Raw genomic sequence first — 23,283 nt, 5'->3', positions numbered from 1 at the left:
TTACTACATTCTATATTTATAAGACAGAAAATAAATGTCAAAGTATACATTTTCTAGACGTTTTGCACTGTTTTTACTATCAAACAATGGTAAATTTGAAGTAAAAATTGGGTCCGTTATACTTTTATTTAATTGCTATTTAATATTTAAAAAATTAAACAAGAAAACACGTCCACTTTCTTGGGAAATATGTTATTTGGCATTTACGTGAATTGCTTCCCGACGGTTTTGCGAAATATATCTCTCTATTACCGGGATTAAACTGAAAGTTTAAGCCGCACCCATGCCGTTTCCATCTATTATAAATGTATGCGATAAAAAAGGCCGACAAGGTGTGATTCCTCTGGTGTTGCAAGAGAGTTAGGTCAGAAGTTACTACTTACCCTCAAGGGATCGATTTTCTCCGTTTCCATATAAATAAACCTCATAATTATAACATATTTTGAAATGATAAAATAAAATTACAAATACCCTAAACTTTCAATTTATTGAAAGTGTACAAATCAGAAACTAGAAACGCACAACAACTTATATGTTACCAAGCCTGCCCAAGACGAATATTTAACGGTGAGGTCTAATGTTACTAATGTTCTATGCGTATTTTGTACTTTTAAAGAAATCTATAAAACTATTGCATTTTCAGAGTCTCTGGAACTGAGTACCGAGACACGATGACTGTCGATGGTAAGTCAGACGGTACAGATGGACGCAGTGGTCTGACCATAAAAGATAATACGTCACAGAGCAGGATCTATAGCACACCCGTTCCTACACGAAATAATAAACACGGTAAGTTGTTATCTAATACATAGAAGATAATGTGTGTGTGTTTGTATACTAATGCAGATTGTTTATTTACTAAATATGTGTGCAACAATATTCTTGATTGGAATTTCCTTTTAAGGATCATAGCTATAGTCCTTAGCGTATTTATAGTGACATCGCCGGTTTTGTAGCAACAAAGTTGTTTACAAGACAACCTAGACTGTTCGAGAACTTACAAGATTATACTTATTTGAATAGAGGTGTATATGACCAAATGGATTATTCAGTTACTATGCGATAAAGTTAATATGCGTTACCGTTCTAGTGCGTTACTCGTGTCAGTGATTACCGTGTGTAACGAGTTATTGGTACCTAGTTAAGGGACTATTACTGACTGTTGCGACTTGCCATAAATTATTTGCGTAACTGGTATTTTTAAAAACCTCTAGTACTGACATGCAACAGTACTTGTATAAGGTAAGACTTAGTCTTTACTTAGCCGAGTAGTAGATATAAATAGAACTTTAGCAAAAATATTAATACTGTTCGCATTATTCACAGAGCTCTCTGATATAAGTCCGTACGCCCAATTTGCAGTTGGATTCCGTACGTTCGGTCACGTTGACAATCAAGATGTGCCGACGTCGCACAGAAAGCATAGATATAACTCAGGTGAGTTTTAAATAAAAATAGTATAAAAACGCAAGTAAACACACGCTTTGGTTGCAAAGATATGGTTGAAATTTAAAATGAACATTAATTCCTGCATTATCGACGAAAGGTGAAAAAATTATATAAATTAACAAAAAATTGTGCAAATTGAAAAATTTGAATATTTTTATCAAATTAATGTATTATCAACGATCCTCGATACATCTACGAAGTTTCAACGAAATCTGGCTAAAGTGGGTCAAAATCTTGACCAAATGAGTCGGTTACAAACAAACGTACATTCAGGTGAAAAAAATAAAACGCGTGTTAAAAATATTTCTTTGCCTATTTGTTCGAATTACAGACGAACTGAATTGACGAGTATTTCGCTGACAGATAACTCGTGTTAAGGAGTAATTTAGGCTAACTACTATTGAACATAGAAAATGAATTTCGCTCTTAAATTAACAAGTAAATGTGAACAAAGATCTATGAATAAAATAAAAGATGCTCGATACTTACAAACAAGTATCACAATATATTTAAATTCAAATTCAAATTCAAAAACACTTTATTCATGTAGGTCACAGAAATGATACTTATGAATGTCAAAAAAAAATATAAAAATATTGTTTCTTATTGAATTTACCGCTACTTCGTAAAGGGTTGAGCTAATGAGAAGAAGTAGCAAGAAACTCATTGCCACTCTTTTAAGTCAAGATTTACATTTTATTTGTTTTACAAATCATTTCAGTGACTCAACAAAAATACTCAAATGTCAAAAACTGAAAGGCTTACAAGAGTAAGTCAAAAAAAGAAATAAAAGTAAATTAATACTTATAAACACAAGAGTTATTGAGTATAGTAGATGCATCAATCCACACAATAAATAGAGGCATTATGTGAGCATATCATAAAATAAAATATATATTAGCTTTAACTTTAAAGGAAATAATAATAATAAAAAAACACATTAAGCAGACCTCCCGGTAACAAGACCTTCCAGCCCCCACGAGTAGCACCAGTTCACGAGCATGACGCAGCATGGACCAGCCATCGCCTCCCTCGACCATATTTTAGGGAAGGGAACGACCCGCCCCACGTCGCCTTATTATTATTTGGTATATAGATTTGTTGTTTACATAATTATTTAATTTGATTGTAATAAGTGGGAATCTTATGTCTTAAAGTGACGAGCCCAACCGTGGTGCCGCTCAGAATATTGAGTTTTTCAAGAGTCCTGAATGCCACTGCATTATAATTAACAGAGCATATCACTTGCCATCAAGTATAACCCATATTTTCTTAGATGATTATAATCTTAAGAAAATAGTGTTTACTGCGTATATGAAATGTAATATTTAGTAAGTGCTGTTCTACAAAAACAAACATCATGAATGTAGTATTGAAGAATCAGTATTTACCCGTGAAATATTTCTTTAGTTGGATTATTGCTATATTTAACAACACAATCTAATACAGAACACGACACCATTATATTTTTTAATTAAAATCCGTTAAAACACAGAACAACAAGGATTAAAACACTAAAATTAAAACGCGGTCCAATTTGACAGGAGACAAATGGACACTAAATTGTTTCAAAACGGTAACATGGTCCTCATCTATTCCGTCTCTTTCTCACACCTAGGTTTTTATGTAAGGATAGTTATCTCACTTTCACACAGGGTTCATCTTATACGGTAGAATACTAAGTTTATAGTTCGAAACCACATTTGGTAGCTTGTGCTTGACAGTAATTGACAGAATAATAAACTTGTCAATGCGTTCCGAACTGTATTTAAAGTTGTAGCTATTTCACCCCATTTATGTTTCAGAAACAAGTTTCCAAGTATGTTCGGAGTGTGATGATACTGACACTCTCTCCAAGTACACGTTGAAGGGAAGGAGTAAATGCGCCAGAGGTAATTTTGTTATAATGACAGTTTGATCTGTTTGAGAGGATATTAGATGGATGAGTAATAGCTTGGGAAAGCAACGCCATATTATAAATGTTTTTTTATGGAAAAAGGAGGAGGAGGTCACCTGGTGTGCCGCCCACACTCTCTTGCAACACCAGAGATATCACAGGAGCATTGCCAGCCTTTAAGGAAGGTGTACGCGCTTTTTTTAAGGTACCCATGTCGTATCGTCGCGATTAATTCAATTATTATTATAGAGCCCCTGCCGTGTTTAGACGTTATCTACAAAAATAAACTTAAAGGTTTAATTAACTCTACTGCAAATCTTAGTACCTACTCTACCTAGTAGGTACTTACTCAGAATATCTATATTCTATACGGTCAGGCAGCCGATTATAGATATATGTTTTATAGCACTGACATAGTGCAGTTTCGTATATTTTAAAATAACAATGCCGGAAGAGTTTCTTGCGCCGTTTCTTCACTCTGGGAGCGCCATTTGTTTCCAAAGCGGTAGTAGTGTTTTAATTCAAATGCTCCAAATGAATCAATTTTGAGTAAAAAACTGTTATTATGCTGTTCAATTTCTATACAGTTTTTGTAGGAGTAATAATTATTTTTGTGCATTGCGAAAAACATGCAATGCTCCCAGCGAAGAACCCGTATTTTAATTAGTTTGAAATTTTATTAAAAAGTAAATATTTGTTACAGGAACAAGTTCGGCCTACAGATAGTTCTAAAACCACGTTTTAATTATTAGTTAATTTGTTAAATTTATTCTAAGCCTATGTTCCCTATAAGACTGATTTTCTTTTAATATAATATTATAGCAGAAAGGTATTAAGTTTTATTTCAATCATCCTATTCTCAAGGGGTTATATATTATTATTATTATTTATAATTGATTGCCAGGACGTTATTCACTCCAATTGTTCGCGCACCACAATACCGGTAACGAGGAATTGTCATATTTTTGATGTCCCGATTTTTATAATAGCGAAGGTAAACAGGAAAGAGGCCCACCCACTGATCTCTACTATATACCACTGGACTGGCGGCTGTCAAAGTTCTTTTGTGCCTGTTTGATATTCGCTATTTTGGCGCTGAAGGCCATGTAGCGAGAGTCTGCGGTACTAAAACTAGTGATGACAACCTCAGCTAAACAAACATCGTAAGGAAAACTATTTAAAAAAATGTGTACTTTATAACGCTGATTCCTGAAGTATAAATAACACGGAAAACGATCGAAATTAATTCAAAATGCAATGATACTAAAAACACTTTAGAGTACTATACGCTTCTCTCGCAGCCATTTCAATCTATTATACGTCAAAATTAGTTCTTTGGACGCTCGCGAGTGGCGCTTTAAATAATAAGCACAAAAAATTTGCTGTCAAACATATGGAACAGCCTGCCCAGTGGTACTTAAACAGGCCACGGGGCCCACGTGATGGAATTTAAAAAAACAGGCGCATTGGAATTCAGAGGGCCCAAGAGATGCCTTGCCGTACTTTGAAGTATACTTCCAACCTTAAAACACATAGACGTCATAAATCCACAGTAGCCAGTAGCGATTGTTTAAGATATATTTTGATCAATACCTGACCAATGAGCAATCAGTACCCGCGCCCACTCACCTCAGTTGGTTGAGTGCATAGTTTGGATTGCAAACATTAAGGTGTTAGGAGCCTAGTGGGTTATCAGGTCTTAATAAAATATTCGAATTCGATGCAAAAAGTTTCTTGCGAAACGCCTGGTTGTGAGTTAAGTGAAATTTCTCTTTTTTTTACGTATACCTTATGTAACTCCGAACATTCCCTTGTATTCGATAGAAGGAATGAAGATTCTCTCCATCCTTAGGCAACACCAAAAAAACAACGCCGATTGATCGGAGGTGACTTGATAAGAGTATAATAAAATAAAACAAAAATAATTACAATATTAAATTATTTATTTCAAATCGATCCATTAATTCTCAAACATTACCGTAACCAAATATCGGGCTACCCTCATTTTACTGTCTCAAACATTACACAGATAAAGATCGATTATACATAGACAGAACAGTTGCACAACGAGAAAGCGAATTAAGTTCGATTGAACGTCTTTAAAATGAAACAATATTTGAAATATGAAAAAATTGTAATAAAAACTATGTAAAAAGAAAATACTGCACGATTATAGAAGTTATTTGGTACAAAGTACAAACGTCTGCATATTGATATATTTTATGTAGGTATAAAAAACGTAACGGATTTATCCTTTTGGATGAAGCTATAACTACAGAGTACAATATGACAAACTTGTCTCGAGACCCGAAAGGAATGATTGTTTCCCCTCCCGACCCACTTTTTCCCCTCTCACTATCGTATGGACGCTTTAGTGCTGTTATATCGAAGTCATAATCCATAATACACAACCTACGTTATGCGTCAGTTAATCCCGACTAACAAAAGATTGTCAACTTAATTTCACTTTCTCGTCAACTCTACAATATCAACATAAAAATACACCGAAGCACAGAAACACAATCACCATTGAAATATGTATACATAGATATGTAGCTTTGTATTACTAATAAATTACACACCTAACCACCATCAGTACAGTTTATTCTAAAATGTACGAGGCTTGAAATAATTAAAAACATACGATACTTTAAAGGAACGAGCGATTCCATTAAATTAGTATATCTATTATAATTCACGTAAAAAATAATAACTTTACAGCCTGACTTATAACATCTCTAGCTACGCTTTCAAAAAAAGGATATAAAAGCTATTTAAAAAAGAAAACATCATATAAATATTCTGGCAATAATAATTATGAAACTGTTAGACAAAATAGGTGCCATTCATGGCCGCCAATTATAAACTCCAAATGAGATATGCTTTTCTAAACGTATGCATAGTTATTGCTTATAGTTCTAGCACATTTAAAATCACCTTAAAATTAATACATTTATTTACGATTATATTATATATACTTATTACTCTTTCTACATTTAATATTGTTAAATATATTATTGGAATTAACACAATTATTGAAAGCACACTGAAATATCTAAACTGCCAAGCATTTACTATAATCAAAATAATTACGATATTGTTATAGTACCCATAAACAATGAAATAAAATTATGAGACGATTTAACTCAATCATAATTTATTGCAATATTCTATAATATCTATTTATAAGCTGTAAGTTAAGTGGAATAAACACTAAAAATGTCCGTACTTTACAATTACACAACGGCAAATGTTTATACAGTAATGGCATACCATAACATATTATTAGATTGAAAGAGAATATAGATTATTGAAAAAAGTGTTAAAAAACAAGCTCCGTTTCACAATTTCAGCTCATGGATAATGTTTATTGGCCTGTTCAAAAAAACTAGTGTTACGACTAAGCTGTCATCATTTATACGTCTAGATGGACTGTGACAGCTCTGAAAAAATTGAGGTTAACAGTTAACCTCTATTTTCAGCAATGCACGCACACTAACACAAAGTGGTATCCAAATCGCGAGTGTAAGACGCAGCTTGTCAGGCACACTGAGGTAATACACCAGGCCAGTTTTAATCGGTAGTCTAGGGGCAAGAAGCTCTTTCTAGACGTATAAATTATCTCAGATCCTTATTTGATCACGTTAATAAAACGGTAATAGGACCAAGTTTTTAACGACGAAATAATAATAATCCTCAGTCATTATTCGATATGTTTGATGTTTAAAATTTCTATACGATAAGATATGTTACATTTTTATCAACGCGTTCTCATAAATAATTTCCCAAAATGAGCAAAAAGGTCAAATTACAATAGTTTTAGATAGATTTTCAAAATCAAAATTTTTAGTAGGTTCAATAATCCTTAGCAGGTACTTACATTAAAAGTTGTGAACTGTTTGTTAAAACATTGAAGAACATCCAATTATGTCTTACAATTAATATTTCCTATAGTTTCTACAACATTTACATAGTACTTACTCAAAAGTCATGAAAAAGCTAACGTTCGTACAAAAGAGATCTTTCTTCCCTAAGCAATTGGACGTCAATTTAATTGTACATGCAGCCTTAATACTGTCGACGCTCAGCAGAGAGAATTTCGGTCATTGACCTTTACAAGCTATCCTTGTCAATCGGGTACAATTCTCTTTCTATTTCAGTATCGACCTGGGTAGGTATTGATAATATTTAAAAATTGCGCGATAAAATAAAACAGTAGGTATTGTAGACATAATTTTCGATGGTATATTATAAATTGATGATTTTCGGTACTTGTAATACTTCCATCTCCCAGCGAAGTTGTATATTTTTTTTAAATACAGACAAAGGTAGGTTAATGCCGAAACTGTCTCTGCTTTACGACCGGAAACACTTATGTTAAGAGAAAGTATGAAGTTTAATAATATAGACATAAATATGAAGTTGTGTTATATATTATACAGGAAGCATTACCACTAATTGAACAAATACGTATTATCAAACGGAGGAATGTTTATTGCTTTTGCTCTAATGCAGAAATTATTGAACAGATACCAATGAAACGTGGCTAATTATCAACCGACTTACTTCAATTATTATAGAAATTAATTAATTTATATACAATTTTCATGCAAACTTTGTAACTAAGACGTAATGGGGACATTATAAGTAATTAGGTCATTCGAGGATTTTTTTTTAGAATAGGTACATAAAATAGATCAAAAATTTTGACGATACTTGCTAAAAAACATTTAACAAACGTAGAAAGAATGAAATAGTTACTTAAATACATAACACTCTTAATACTATCGTACATTTGGCAATGATACTAACATTTTACATAATGATGATCATGAAAAGATATTGTAATGTCATATTAAATTTACAATCAAACATATTGAAATAGGCTGCTATCAACACTGCTGAACTGAGAACACTTATCAAGTATCTTAAAAATAGACGGAATACATTAATTGTGTTTGTTATACTATCGGTACATGTCACATCCGCCAATAGCGTACCAGCACTTCGGCTCGGCCCCTATAATTGGGCATTATACTCAAATCAAAATATTGATTTTTATGTGATTCCACAGATTGGGAATGGAGCGACCGCCCTCGGGCTATTAAATAATAAGTTTAATTGTACAATATTACTTTGTAAACATATTTTTTGATGAAAAAAAATCCCGCTGAGTTTGTTGAGCCCATTCTTCTCAAGTCGGAAGCGTTCTTTTTGGAATGGGTGGTAGTTTTTGACTTATAATAAGTGATTTCACATCCTATTTTGAATAAAACTATTTGAATTTGAATTTAAGTCATTTTTTAAACTAGATTTAAAAGCAAATAAAATGTTGAAAAAACTAATGCAATCGATGTAATAACAAAAAAAGATGTAAAGAAATGTAATATTTCTCACTAGACAGAGACAGCCCTAATAAATTGTGACGTCATATTCTTATCTTAGTTTTGCCATAGTAGAGCTCTATACAAAATTTTGTTAGGTGAGATAGTAATAGCAGACTCCTTACTCCAAGAGTTTAAATGAATATTTTAATTGCTTTGTTTGATTTTAATTTTATTTTCAGTATACATCATTATATTAATATTATTTTATAATAAAAAAAAAAATACCCAATTATAGCGCCATGTACATAACACACAGTTAAACAAATCAAAGTTGTTATTTAGTATTTTACAAACAAAGGAAAGTAATAGAAATTGTATTAAAGGAGTACAAATAATCTTTATTATCAATAATGAAGGACAACTGTCACAGAAAGAAATAAACAATATAATTTTTTTAATCATTTCAGTTACAAATACGAACTTAAATAAACGAACAAGTGACATTCCTATCCAAGACCTGTCTAACTTCGCTAGTTTTACTCTTATAAGAGGCTATGGTAGCTTTATTCGACATTTATATCACACATAAATAAATATTAAATGAGATAAAACAAATAATTAATTTATAACATACTATATTACAATATTTTTGTATATGATTTAAAAAAAATTAATAGATGCCATGATAAGAAAATCAAAATAAAAAAACGATCTAATAAAAAAAACAATGTTTGCCATAGATAATAGTTGGAAGTTGGAAAATCAAAGCAGAATAATTATGTAAATATCCTTGATTGACCACGCGGCCAAACTATTAGAATAGTTTGTTAGAAGCTCTCCCATATGAATATTTTTTAATAATGCAATTGTGATGAAAATAAATGAAATACTTATGAACATGCCACTATAGCCTCTCATGTGTACACAATAGAGTCAATTATCGTATCTTTGGCGCTGATCTATCATTGCAGTACTTATTCCGCCGTAGAGTGGCTCCGCGCTTTATTTGCTCCATGAGAGAAGTGTGGCACACACGAGGATCCGGCTGATAAGGAAAAAATAATATATTAAGTAATGAAAAAAAACTGCTTAACATCTATTGTTAATAAGAATGTAAATAAGTTTGCTTATATGTAGTTGTATTATATTAAAGTAAGTAAAGTATTGTATGTAAACGTTTGTATTAAAGTTATGAATAAATGATTACATTTGTAGTCGTATTCAGGTGTGTTCAAACATATACGTATATTGTATTAAATAATATGGCGTTGCCGATATGTGTACCTATGAATAGTGTTGATCTAAATAATTTTAGTGAAAGTGCAACGGTAGGTATTATAATTATTAAGCCTCGGGTACAATATATATTAATTTGCAACAAAAACATGTTTTTTTTTTATTATTTTATAAAAATAAGGGACGAGACGAGCAGGACTTTCAGCTGATGGAAATTGATACGCCCTGCCCATTACAATGCAGTGCCGCTCAGGTTTCTTGAAAAACCCCAAAAATTCTGAGCGGCACTACAACTGCGCTCGTCACCTTGAGACATAAGATGTTAAATCTCATTTTCCCAGTAGTTTCACTAACTAGCGCTCTTCAGACCGAAACACTAATGTTTAACATTAATGCTTTACGGCAGAAATAGGCGCCATTGTGGTACCCATAATCTAGCCGGCATCCTGTACAAACTCCCATCAGTGGGAGGCTCCTTTGTACATGTCCATGATAAAAACTGCTGCGGCTGCAGAACACCACCGTGTGTACACAGCATCAAATAGCAGCAAACATAATTAGCAGAAATATAGACATATTTAAAATATATAATATATTAATTAACAATCAAATATCAATGTTCAGCGCGCACAGACTCATTGCAAAGATTGTTTGTGTGTGGAATGTAGTATTTAAAGAGTGACCTGCGCGTGTGCGTTGATACGGTCGCGCACGTTGGTCGCTCGCTCGGTGATGTGTCTCCGTTGGTTCTGGATGGTCGCCGACAGTTTGTCCAGGAAGGCAGGTTGCACCGCACTGGGTACTGCTACACGCAATGTTAAACAATACTTGAAATTACAGAAATTTCTATATTAAATCGAAATCGTAAATTGGCGATCTGATTTTAATATTTTAATCCATTTTCTGCTTTTGAACAACCAGTCAAACGATGTGGTGATCATTTTTTTCAATCAATCTATTCGATGACGTTTTGGTATGTTTTGGTATGAATGTTAGGCATTTTCTACACTATATTGTTGTGGAAATGAATACATAATAATTGATATATTGAAATGCAGATTCAAAATCGATTAACAGATGACATAACATCATGATTCTAAATAATCTTTTCTTATATATCGGATGTTAGTTAGCGGCCTTTAAATGGAGTCAGCTCCAAGCAAACGCTTAAGCTCCCTAATGACACTTCGAGTATTATAAACACAAGTGGGTAACACGTTACAAGTGGCGGCACCGGGCTTGGCGCCAAAACAGTTCAGCAAGTTCCAACTGCGGGCGCGCGGGACTTGTTGGTAAATCAGAGGTTTAAAAAAATCTTCAATCAAGAGAAGAGAATCACTAATATACTGACTTGCGTTAAGGATTGTAAAGAAACAATCTAATTATTATTTAAATATTTGTAGCGACATTGCGGCAAAAGCAGAAAAAAATATTCTAACTCAATCGTTAAAAAATTCCAAAGGGACTCTTGCTAGGCTCTAAAGATTGCCTGAAAATTCCATCACAATCGGTCTAGCAGTTGTAGAATTCATAACATACATCAATATTTTCAATGCTATTTTTTTTCTATTATTTTTTACATTTTACATAAATTATCTTGCCCCAAACTAGGCATAGCATATATATACTATAGGTGCAAGACAATATATATATATATATATATATATATAAGAGATTTCCACATATATAGTCACTCATCACGATATCTCTGGAATCATTAGAGCTAAAGACTTGAAATTTGGTAGGAATATTATTTTCACTGAGTAGAGGTCAGCATAGAACGGATTTCACCCGCAAGAGTTTTTTTGTTTATTATAAACAGAACAATGTCTATCGGGTCAGCTAGTACATTATACTTACTTAAACGTATATAAATAAATATAAACATGCATAACTCGGAAACAAACATCCATTCATCACATAAATGATTGCTCCTACCGGGATTCGAACCCGGGACCTCTAGCTTAGTAGTCAGGGTCACCAACCATTCAGCTATATCGGTCGTCAAATCAATAACTACTATATAGATTACTAAGTATATGTAACTTACCCTTGTGAGTGTCAGGGCTGGCAGATATAGGGGAGAGGGTCCTACGAGTGGTGCGAGGAGAGAGCTGCGGAGTGAGGCGGGCACTCAGGCTGGCGATGAGGCCGCTCGCTGTTGGAGGACATGGGGACATATAACATACTAGTGGTTGGCCGATGGACTCACAACTAACGGTTCTACCTCAATAAAATGTTGAAGTAGTTGTCATACTGAAACATGAAGGCAACCCTGTCAGCCATTTAGTTGGCATAGCGACATCCCATTCTGTACAGATGCACGCCAAGAAGGGAAGATATTAGTAGGATGTATGTACACGTGCGCGATAACTTAGGGTCCAAGCAAGTTCCGTTTAATTCAAACCATTCTCAGTGTAAGAATCATAATTTTAAGTGATCAAATTTATATAAAAATTTTGATAGTCGTCTAAACTTCACTTCTAAAAAGATTTCTTCAGCATGAGAATTTTTTAAGAGCAGGACAAACGAGCGTCCGGGTCACCTGATGTTAAGTAATCACCGCTGCCCACATCTCTTGCAACACTAGAGGAATCACAGGAGCGTTGCCGGCCCTTTAGAAAGGTGTATGCACTTTTCTGAAGGAACCCATGTCGTATCACCCCAGAAACACCGCACTAGTTTACCGCACTCATTCCACACGTACGTGGAAGACATTTCTGGAAAACCGCACTGTAAACGAACTTCACACATCCAGATGGTAGGAATGATAATTTGTTGGGTGTCGTGGAATTGGGGAGCAGGAATCTCACGCGATATACTCTATATACGCTGGAATGTAGGCCGGTCTGAAGTATCACCGTGCTCTCTATAACTGCCAGCTTCTTCCAAGCCAATTTGGCGTTGCATTCCAAATGAACGTGGAATTGGCAATCGCTCGAGATTTCGAGTCCCAGTCTGTGCACAGATATAGAGATTCGGCTAGATGAGCACGTATGTGAGGAATGTGCTGGGAAAACCACAATATAGCTAAACGCCACTTGGATAGTGGGAATAATTGTTTGTGGCAAACGGTGCAATATTGAAAGAGACTTCTTTACGAAACGCCAAGCGGTCGAGACGTTCACAGAGTACCTATTGGATCCTCGTTGCTCGCTGCATGTGATCAAATCAGCCGGTGACTATTTCAGATTCAGTAAAGCACTGTTGAGTGAGATACTTGTTAGTTATGAATGAGGTAACCTTATAAAGCATACATACGTTGAGGACGATGCCTGTCTGCGCTGTGCGATCTGGCCGAGTGGCGCGTCGTGGGTGACGCGTATATGCCCTCCGACTGACGTTTGTCTTCCATCTTGACACCTGTCAAACAAAATGTCAGAGCAAAATGAAGTTACGTATGTTAAGTATCCAGTATCAGCAAGAACAACTCTTACGTAATAGTAGTTATATAAATTACTTTTTAAAGGACCAAGTCGGGAGGCGTACGAATTATCGCCAATGGCCATGACAGTTGGTGAATTAGCAAAAGGTCTGCATAAAAAATAACATATAATGGTAACTCCAAGAAATAAACAATGATACTACATCTTAGGAATGGAGCGACCACCTCCAGAATATTTAATTAATAAATTTTATTGTAATACAGTTTAATGAACAAAAAAAAATTCCCACTAAGTCGTATGTCGTGCGAAGATGACAAGCAGCTCCAGTGTTGCAAATAATTAAAGTCAAATTAATTAGTTCGAGCTGATAGTGTGGAACGCCAGGCGAGAAATAAGTGCAATACTCCGTATGTGACCGGAGCTGGAAGTTAAAATAAAAACAAAAGCAAAAGGACAAAAACCTTAAACAAATACCAAGACACCTATATAAGACACATGGTTAAGCACTCTCCTATTTAAACGGGCTCAACCAGTAATATATTAATTAATTCAGTAGTAAATAGCAGTCGCTTAATTGAATAATTAATCATTTAATTTAAAGTTATTAACAATTAATAAATTTGTTTGAGATCTTAAAACTGATAAAGTTAAAACTAGCTTAGGACAGTAGTAGTACTGAATAAGAACTGAACCTCAACTTTGCCGGACGACGCTAGGTGGCGCTAGGCAACTACTAACACGCACTGAGAGAATTTTTTCAGACAACGTCGGGTGTCTCTGAGAAATGCAAGACAGATTAACTTTGCGCAGAGGCAATATCGTAACCAATGAGGTTAATCCGAGGTGCGATTATTGCTAGTTGAAAACTTTACCAATACCCCGCCGCGTGGTCGTGAAATACCGACCGTGCTGGCAATTTTTGAACGGCTGTAATGGCCTTAAACACAATTAAAATACGCGAATCACATAAAATATTAATTTCAAATAAGATTGCTATTACAATATGTAGAATTTATTCTACAACAAGAACTGACCAGTGATTAAAGTTGAGCTTGAGGCGTACTAGGCAAAATGCAATACTAGGTATGACTGTGACTCAAAAGTAACAGTGACAAATACCTGTTACAAAATACTAGTTTAATACTACCTGTGATATACTAGCTACTGTACTGGACTATATATTTTTCTTGTTTGGTGTTACTTGTTAGCGCCATCTATACGTATTACGTAATACCTTCTCATATAATACTACTAATTATTATTCGTACATTTGTTGAATAAATGCTTTAACAATGATTCTAACCTATTACCTTCATTATTAAAATTTGCCCTTATTTTACAAATAATTAAAGAATATTGATGTTAGGTTCTAGCTACTAGATTATTTAAGTGGTAGGTAATTTCAAATAATCAATATAGGTTTTTCCGTACGGAGTTTTGAGCCGTATTATGCTGTTGTAGGTACAAAATAGCTATGGATAAATACGAATACGAAAAATTACAGAAATAAAAAAAAATCAGTAGTCAATAACAGGATTTTTCTTATACCACATTTAAAAGAAGAGCTGAGCCATAACTATTTTAATATTAAATTAAAATAATATAACATACCTACAAACTACATAATAATAGCTGTGACAAAATACTAATTGTTACTAAATACTCCTATCAGTAACCAGTGGGCAGTAACAGCTGTTACTCAAATATCAGTCGTTTTTTATACCTGTTATTTTTGATATCTTGTCACAGTGACAACCAGTGACATTTTAAAACCTGTTACTTATACCGGTGACATTTTAAAACCTGTTACTTATACCGGTGACATTTTAATACCTGTTACTTATACCGGTGACATTTTAATACCTGTTACTTATACCCAATATAAAGTTCTCTGTGTATTCTAACGTTAGCCGGTATTTTTTTTGTAGCCAGACAATTAATTACTGACCAGTGGTTCCGTAGTGCGTATCGTTTATTCGAGGTCCAAAGCTGGAGAGCGTGTCGTTGCTCGACGGCGATTGAGACGCGGCCTGTTTTATCTCGCCGTACATACCTGTAACACCAACATTTCATACATGAACATAACTTAAATTTTATACGCTTGTATTATAGTAAAATGCGAATATAACGAATAATATTTATTCCTCCCTGTTTTCAATAGCTAGTAATTGGTATTAATAATACTATAGTTAGCAGGTATAAGATTTTTTTGTATTTAATCTACATAGTCAGGTAAGTTAGCCCTAGCTAAGTTGGTTCAAAAGTGCCTACTTATTGTAACCAGTGTTTGCTTTAGAATGATTTGTCATTAATGTTATGGTTATTTGACATTCCAATTAGTACCAACATTCAGTTAAAATAATGTTAATATAATAATTTGTATTAATAAATATTATATATTCACACTCAAATCTTAGTGATGTCACTTTATTATGAAGTTAGTAGTTTTGTATTATTGAGTTGGTAGTGTTGTAAGGCACTTGTTGGGGCTTCCAAAAGTGGTGGACGTGGTGGACGTGGTGGCTGCTGGTCATCCGACTGCCCTAGTGTTATAAATCATTTAGTGTGATTATATATATATAGTTGTGATTATAGTGAAATTATATGAATATATACTATTCATGTGAATCGTAGAAATGTTTTATTCTATTAATCGGTACCTACGGCTTATTCTTGTTTGATAAAAAACCTTAATTAAAAGGTAAGATTCGCTAGGGAACCAAATAAATATACAAATATTGAGAAATAAATGCTTCGATGAAAGTAACCGGCAACATATAATTCATTCTCACTTATTGGACGCTCTAAGTTAATAAAATATGAATTCATAATGCGATATCTAAAAGCACCCTTTATTAGGCTCCTATAGGTGAACATACTGATAATCCACTTTTGGTTTTTACACCAGTAAGGTAAAAAAGACTTACTGTCTCTAAATAAATCCGAATTCGAACTATGTATGCTATTCTTCCTCAAATACATAGAATTCTCGAAAGCCATGATCCTGTGTCCCGTTTGTCCATAGATGGGGTTTACATTGCCAGTACTCGCGAAGTTACTCTTTGCCTGCTGGAATGTGCTCAGCATTTGGTTCTGGTTGTCGTTCTGACCCTCGTGGTTCTGACTTTGACCCTGGAAGTTTTGACTTTGACCCTGGAAGTTTTGATTTTGACCCGGGAAGTTTTGACTTTGACCCTGGAAGTTCTGATTTTGACCCTGGAAGTTTTGATTTTGACCCTGGAAGTTTTGATTTTGACTCTGGAAGCTCGGGTGCTGTTGCGTGTTCTGGTTTTGTATAGTTCTGCGCAATAGACCAGGCGAAGCCGGCATATGCTTTAGCTCTGTTAACTGTTTTACAGTTTCTGCTACGTTGATGCCTGGGTGACCTGAAAATTATTATTAATCCTTAAATGTTTGTTGTATTTATTCAAATTATTATTAAGACTCTTTTTCTACTTTAAGTACTTTATGATTTGATTGTTCTTTCTATGTGTATTTACCGAGTATGTCGCTGTCTGGCTGCAGCAGGAAGGCGGGCGGCGGTGGAAGGTTGTCTGCGTCCGTAGCTACCTCTCGCGGGCACGCGTTATTCTGAAACACGATTCATACAGTATATACTAAAAATTCAATATTTAAATTAAATATATTTTAACGAATAACGCGGCATTTAAGAATTATTTCGTCAGTGATATTCCCAATGCGAAAATCAATCCTGCAGTTTCCGAACAAGGCACGGGTCAAACCGGAGGCCGTTGAACGAGAAACGAGTGGAGTTAGAAACTAACAACGAGTTAGCAAGCAGATAGAAGCGAGTGTAGTTTCAATAGTTTTGTAGCAGGAAGCGAGTATACAGGGATTCCTCGTCTTATACAAGAAAATTGAGAATTTCAGCGAGAATTATCTTTAATAGCTCTTGTCGATGCGACAAAAGAGAAATGCAGAAAGACGTCGCTGACACTGTGTACAGTCAACTCTCATGTATTTTTATTTTTAATTGATTTGTCAGTCATTTTTATGCACATGGGAACTACATCAGTGGTTCCTTTCTTGAGTGAGAAAATACTTGATAGTATGTCGCTTTCTTGCTGTGAGAAAAGTATATCTCTTAACCATATAGCTAACCGTACATTGTATGTCATTCTCAGCATCTTTATTCGATTCTTCGGTTATTTGATTAATGCCAAGCGGCGGCCGAGTCATTTTACACGCGGAATATGTGCGGGCATAACCGTTAAGTCTCGATTTATTAAGATTTAAAACTATTGCCATCTGTTCTTTAAGCCTTGGTGTTTTGTATTCATGTAGAGATATTAATAAGATTTGTTATTATTGTGAGATTTCCCTCAGTACTGAGATTATATAAAGAAAAATTTATATGAAGGTACCATGCACGTGAAGCTACTACTGTAGAGTTGAACGAACACAACATCATAATCAATATTGATTGGCTTACGGACGTTTCTTATATTCAGGCTATCTCCTCTTGTGGTCTACTTGAGCTTAAAATCGTAACTATTGTTGAGTTTTCTGCCACAATACACTTCTCGACAGTAACTCATCTTATCCATACACGATGTCTGTCAATGAGAGGACGTATAGCTTACCAGGGATAGATGTTTGTATGGAAATTGCAATATAAAGGTTCCCAATATAAAGCGATAGGAATGACTGGTCGGGTATATTGGGACAGCTTCAAATTATTGACACCTAATTACTGACAGTAGAAGGTAGTAATTTATCTTTATATGTAGATAGTATATTGGGAACGGCCGTTAGAGGTAACACTCGAAGGTAGAGTGCTGGAGGCGTTCTCTCTGGAGACACAACTAAAAAATTGCATATTAAGCACATAATAACGCCAACTCTCTTTCTAATTCTTCTTACTCTGCAACTTTTGCTATTCTTCAACGACTGACAATCTATATGTATTGATACACCTACCTGCACATAAGGCCTCTGAGGCCTCGATATGGACGAAGACCTCCTGACCGGCGGCGGTGGTTTACCCACAGAGCTGGAAGACCCGCGGCGGGACCATACTGCACCTGTAACATAAAAATAATGAGTCATTATTACTGACTTACAACTTAGCACCTGTATTACGTCTCTAAAGATTTTAAATAATTCTTCGTCTCATGCCTTTCTTCTACAAGCTGTTACAGCCATAGATAATGCAATCTTTTATCCTTCTATGTTTATCGTTCCCTTTTCCGTTGTAAGTATCAGTGATATCTTTGGACGTACTCCGGAATGTGTTACCAGTCGTTGCTAATGAACATTTGGATAAAATCATCATTTCAATAAAGCACATTAGCATCAACTTTAATTTCACAAAGAAGGTCGCTTAGTTTAGATGCGAGGATGTATCCGAAAAGGGTTCTGCCTGGAATTTACGAAATTATGACGTGACTAAGATAGCGGTGTGTCCCCATTTCAACGTGCAGGGATTATAACATATAATATCGATCCAAACCTATCATTTGGCAGCAGTTACGTGTTCTTACTAAGTATAATCTGATCTTAGAAAGAACTGAGAACGACATAAAGACAGAAACAGAATTGAAAACTATTACAAGCCATATATTATATTAAAAAACATAATACAATTACAGACTAACAAACTAACACAGAAAAAGAAATAACGGGTTGCATGACTCCGGGAGTGCCGGCAGAAGTGAAAACTTGAACATTAACGTTGTGCATTTTTGAATATTATGAATGGTTAGGGGTTAGTTTCGCACGAATTGCTTTATTTATCAGTATGAAAGTACTAGCATTTATGTGGTTAAATATAATATTCATTTATTGCGCTATCATATCATATCGTACACAAAAATGACAATTCAGAACTATTACAATTATTTAACATTAAAAAGTTTATTTCTATTTATTTATTATAAGAAATCAACTTTCATCCAAAATTTTCGTACAGGTCACGTGTCCTTACGCTAGTTTAATATTCTATATCAATCCCAAGAAAAGTGCTCAACACCGCTGAGGAAGTTTTCACTTCAATACAAATTCAAATTCAATACACACACGAAACTTACCAGCCATAGAAACGGGTCGTCGCTTCGGCACCGCTGGTTTGATGGTCGCGAACGTTTGCGACATTGTCGTCTCGTCTAGCGAACGCACCGCCTCCTCGAGGCTGCCGAGAGACACGGAGAAACTCTCCCGAGCGGCGGCGATCTCCGCCTCGCTTGTTCGCCGGAGCGTCACAATCTCCGACTCTACTGATGTGCAAAACAAAATACGTGCAAAGCGTACTACACAGCTAAGGGCATGCCAACGAAACTCGGGAAACATGTCACCGTCTAAAAAGATATTTCATACTACCGCTTCTCCGAAAACGCCATTGAACGCCATTTCTAAAGTGTTCCTAATTCTTTTTGTCGTTTGGATAGTAAATATTTACTGAAGCCACTATCAAGGCTTGTTACAATTTATGCATAAAACTAACTGATGACTTTTGTAAATATTTTTTTAAATTTATTTTTCTTGTCTAAGTATTTGTGCTTGTCGTAGGTCGTGTAAATCTGTCAAGAAAAAGATGAGAAATAGAAATTCTGTTACTGGGACGTATTAACGGTCAGTATGTCTCACGTTCTTCGCTTGGTGAACAATAGAGGTACTTTTATTATAAAAAAAAAAGATTTTGAAGTTATATTAAGTTCTTTTAACGCATTAGGGAAAAACTATCAGATTAAATTTTTAAGATGCGCCCATCTATAGCCAAATTCGACACCCTGACTAATTAAACCAGACTGTTTGAATACCATACTTCAAAATAAATTAACTTAATTAAGCGGTACAATAATTGTTGAAATTACAAACAGAAATACTATTATGAGTAATATTTTTTATTTTTGAAGTCTTAGTATTTTGCGGGTAATGAAACTTATTCTCATTAACGGTTCTTTTCAGACGGTGACGCAAAAAAAAAACAGAACACAAAACTAGACAAACGAATAACTCGCTATGTGTCTCATATTCCTCACCATCCGCGTGCTGCATCTGATGATGAGCGTGCTCTTCGGCTGCAAAGGCACCCTGGCTCCCGTAGCCGCTGGAAGATTCTAGCGACGACTCGCTCGCACTTGACTCGGAACACACCTGGAATAAAAAAAAAACTTATTCGAAAAAAAAATACTAAATTATATATTATATTTGAAAAAAAATCTCTAAAAGAACAAGCAAAGACAAGAGAGTTCCAATATTTGACACAGATAAAGGAGTAGATTTTAGTACGTCAGTAAAATTAACAGTTTACTAAATTTATGACTATTTCTTTAATATGTTCCTATTTACAAAAAAAAAACTTAATATTGTTACCTATATTTACGATAACTTTTATCGATAACATGTAAAATTCTCTAAGTCTGTGTCACACGTGTACATTTTATTCGATTCTTTCTTCCATAGCTTTTCCGGAAGAGCAGCTACATATATGGTAATACAGCCTTAAGTGCCGAGGATGTCTGGTCTAAGATAAAACGGTCACCCATGTTGTTCCTGTGATGTTGGTATTCCTGGATGTAAAGGAGTTACCAACTAACAGGCAAAAACCCTAAAAAATACGAGGTTGCTCTGAATGTCAGCGAACACCCCAGAAATGTTCTTAACATCTGGAAGGAGCTCGTTGTAGTTACTGACCGCAACTAACACCGCACGCAAAATGGACCCAATTAAGGAGTCAAATTGGGGTAACAGAAGCCCCATAGTGTCACAACACTGTAAATCTTATATCTTTAAACGAGCAATTCTTGTATATATATATATAATCTGAATCTCCGAAACGGCTCCAACGATTTTCATAAAATTATGTGTACAGGGGATTTCGGGGGCGATAAATCGATCTAGCTAGGTTTCAACTTAAAAAAATGTGCTTTTATCTGTGTTTTAATGAGAAACAGCTGCAATAACATTAGAATACAAAGGTAAATTTCGCCAATATACACAAGACTAATAGCTCAGATGGGAAATTGGGTGATAAGGAAAGTAGAAGACCCCGGTTCGAATCCAGAAGTCCTATTAGTTTTTTTTTGTTCAAGTTTTGTACATTCTTAAAAATCCGAGCAAGGCTCGGTCGTCCGGATATTGTCTATTTAAAAGAGTGGCAATGAGTTTATTCCCAATGCTTCTTATTAAAGCTCAACCTTTTTGACATGTTTGAGTGTTTCGTCATTTCTTTGACCTAAATGAATGAAGTGAATTTGATTTGAAAACAGTTATATAAGAGTACCGGGACGAAAGTCAAAGAGTCGGTACGACCAAGGAAGTCGCGGGTAGGAGGGGGACGACTTCTACCTTCATATCGCAGCCCATCATTGTTTTTTCTATCTGACGAGTTGACTCACTGTACGAAATATATTTCTTACATTGTGGTTAGGATAGTAAGTATAACATCAGCACAACAGCGTCAATAGTAGAGCCCGTGTCATAACTAAATACAAAACAGCTTAAGGCGTAGCGTAACGCGGTAACACCATCTTATTTTTTCTCTATATTGTAACGAAATCTTAATAAATTTTAATTTATTGAAAAAGAAGCCCGCTGAGTTTGTTGCGCCCGTTCTTCTCAGACCTCCCTCCCTCAGACCTGGCTGAGGCATACATTTTCGAATGGGTGGTAGTTTTTGACGTTCAATAAGTGATTTTCAATGGTCTTTTGAATAAACATATTTGAATTTGAACGCCTCGTGTGCCTGTAATTACGTGGTATATGATCACCCATAAAATTGTGCATTTGCCACATTACTCCATAATCTCAGCAGATCTGTAAACATCATAAATTAAGCGCACTCGACATCGAGCAACCGATAACAGTGTTCACGACAATAATCATTTCGCCTTACCTATAAACATTACTCATAAGTGGGTTTTAAATAAAAGATTTAACTGACTACTTATTAGGTATTATTTTTAATTAATCCGTTGATATAGTTTCGATCTGCTTACTATTTTATATTACATGGTCTATAGTTTTATTATTTGTCGTGTCAGCTCTGAAATTTGTGGATACAGGAATGATTGAGCCTACAGGTTACCAGATAATGATATCGTTCAACGTTCATTTATAGAAGAAGTGACAGAACGAGTTAATTATCCACTTGAAATATCATCCACCATCCTACAGACATCTCTCGAAAGGGGCCAGATTTTCTTTAACTTCTTTTTCTTCTTTAGTGATCACCTTTCACACGCATAGGTTACTAAGATTTAAATTTTAGGATAGGGGCGAGACGAGCAGGACGTTCAGGTGATGATAATTGAAACGTACTGCCCATTACTATACAGTGCCACTCAGGATTCTTGAAAATCCCAAAATTCTGAGCGGCTACAACTGCGCTCGTAACCTTGAGACATAAGATGTTAAGTCTCATTTGCCCTTCAGAACGGAAAAACACTGTAATGCTTATACATTACTGCTCCACGGCAGAAATAGGCGCCCTTGTTGTACCCCTAGTCTAGTTAGTGATTAAGGACTTCTATCTATTGAAATTTAAAAGCCATTTATACGATAAGATTGTTGTATTTTGGTAAGTTGCTCCCAAAATAATTATCGTGTAGTGTTTATAATTACTGCTATTATAATTTATGGCCAGAACAATAGCGCATTGGGTACTGAATACTTCGTTATTGTAGCGCAACGGCAACAGTTTGATACTTTTTAGTTTTAGAATTTCGTGTAAATTAGTCTTGATTATGATTTAATTCAGACAAGTGACGTAACAATCGTGTACATATAATGTTAAGCGACATCATTAACATCATACCAATTTCAATATTATTTTAGAGTTAAATAATAATATTAATTTACTGACAGATAACAAAGATCCATATTGTATATAAATAAACATTAAACACACGCTGGGCATATTAAACAATAAAGGTAAAAAACGATCAACATTAAAATTTTGGTACGAATAAGACGTTAACAAATAATTTAATTAATAAAAATAAAATCAATAATGGATAAAACTAAA

General features: G+C 34.8%; 2 protein-coding genes and 1 non-coding gene across 8 annotated transcripts in view; 2 read left to right on the top strand and 1 right to left on the bottom strand.

Moving 5' to 3' along the window:
• Nucleotides 1-427: 427 nt before the first annotated feature.
• On the top strand, nucleotides 428-4,143 carry LOC126973116 (uncharacterized). Its single transcript, XM_050820259.1, has 5 exons — nucleotides 428-567; nucleotides 644-789; nucleotides 1,327-1,437; nucleotides 3,255-3,341; nucleotides 4,050-4,143. The coding sequence occupies exons 2-5, from the start codon at nucleotides 672-674 to the stop codon at nucleotides 4,070-4,072; spliced, it is 339 nt and encodes a 112-aa protein (XP_050676216.1). The 5' UTR covers nucleotides 428-567; nucleotides 644-671; the 3' UTR covers nucleotides 4,073-4,143.
• A 1,128-nt stretch (nucleotides 4,144-5,271) lies between these two features.
• LOC126973149 (protein MTSS 2) overlaps nucleotides 5,272-23,283 on the bottom strand; it is a 195,460-nt gene continuing 177,448 nt past the window's right edge. For 2 of the 6 annotated variants that reach the window (XM_050820298.1, XM_050820301.1), the window contains 10 exons: nucleotides 20,297-20,411; nucleotides 19,346-19,531; nucleotides 18,237-18,340; nucleotides 16,796-16,886; nucleotides 16,223-16,681; nucleotides 15,244-15,348; nucleotides 13,171-13,272; nucleotides 11,960-12,067; nucleotides 10,593-10,714; nucleotides 5,272-9,718 (listed from right to left, as the gene is read on the bottom strand). In XM_050820298.1, the coding sequence (XP_050676255.1) occupies nucleotides 9,611-9,718; nucleotides 10,593-10,714; nucleotides 11,960-12,067; nucleotides 13,171-13,272; nucleotides 15,244-15,348; nucleotides 16,223-16,681; nucleotides 16,796-16,886; nucleotides 18,237-18,340; nucleotides 19,346-19,531; nucleotides 20,297-20,411 (1,500 nt within the window). In that variant the 3' untranslated portion in view covers nucleotides 5,272-9,610. The remainder of the gene's footprint in view (nucleotides 9,719-10,592; nucleotides 10,715-11,959; nucleotides 12,068-13,170; nucleotides 13,273-15,243; nucleotides 15,349-16,222; nucleotides 16,682-16,795; nucleotides 16,887-18,236; nucleotides 18,341-19,345; nucleotides 19,532-20,296; nucleotides 20,412-23,283) is intronic. The other 4 variants (XM_050820300.1, XM_050820299.1, XM_050820302.1 and 1 more) reach the window with 4 other exon arrangements.
• LOC126973200 (U4 spliceosomal RNA) lies at nucleotides 14,094-14,232 on the top strand. Its single transcript, XR_007731290.1, has one exon. It is a non-coding gene; the product is annotated as a U4 spliceosomal RNA (small nuclear RNA).

Source organism: Leptidea sinapis, chromosome 28 (genome assembly GCF_905404315.1).
Source record: "Leptidea sinapis chromosome 28, ilLepSina1.1, whole genome shotgun sequence".
Classification (NCBI taxonomy): Eukaryota; Metazoa; Arthropoda; class Insecta; order Lepidoptera; family Pieridae; genus Leptidea; species Leptidea sinapis.
The sequence above is the reverse complement of the archived record's forward strand: the minus strand, read 5'-3'. Positions and strand labels throughout refer to the sequence as shown.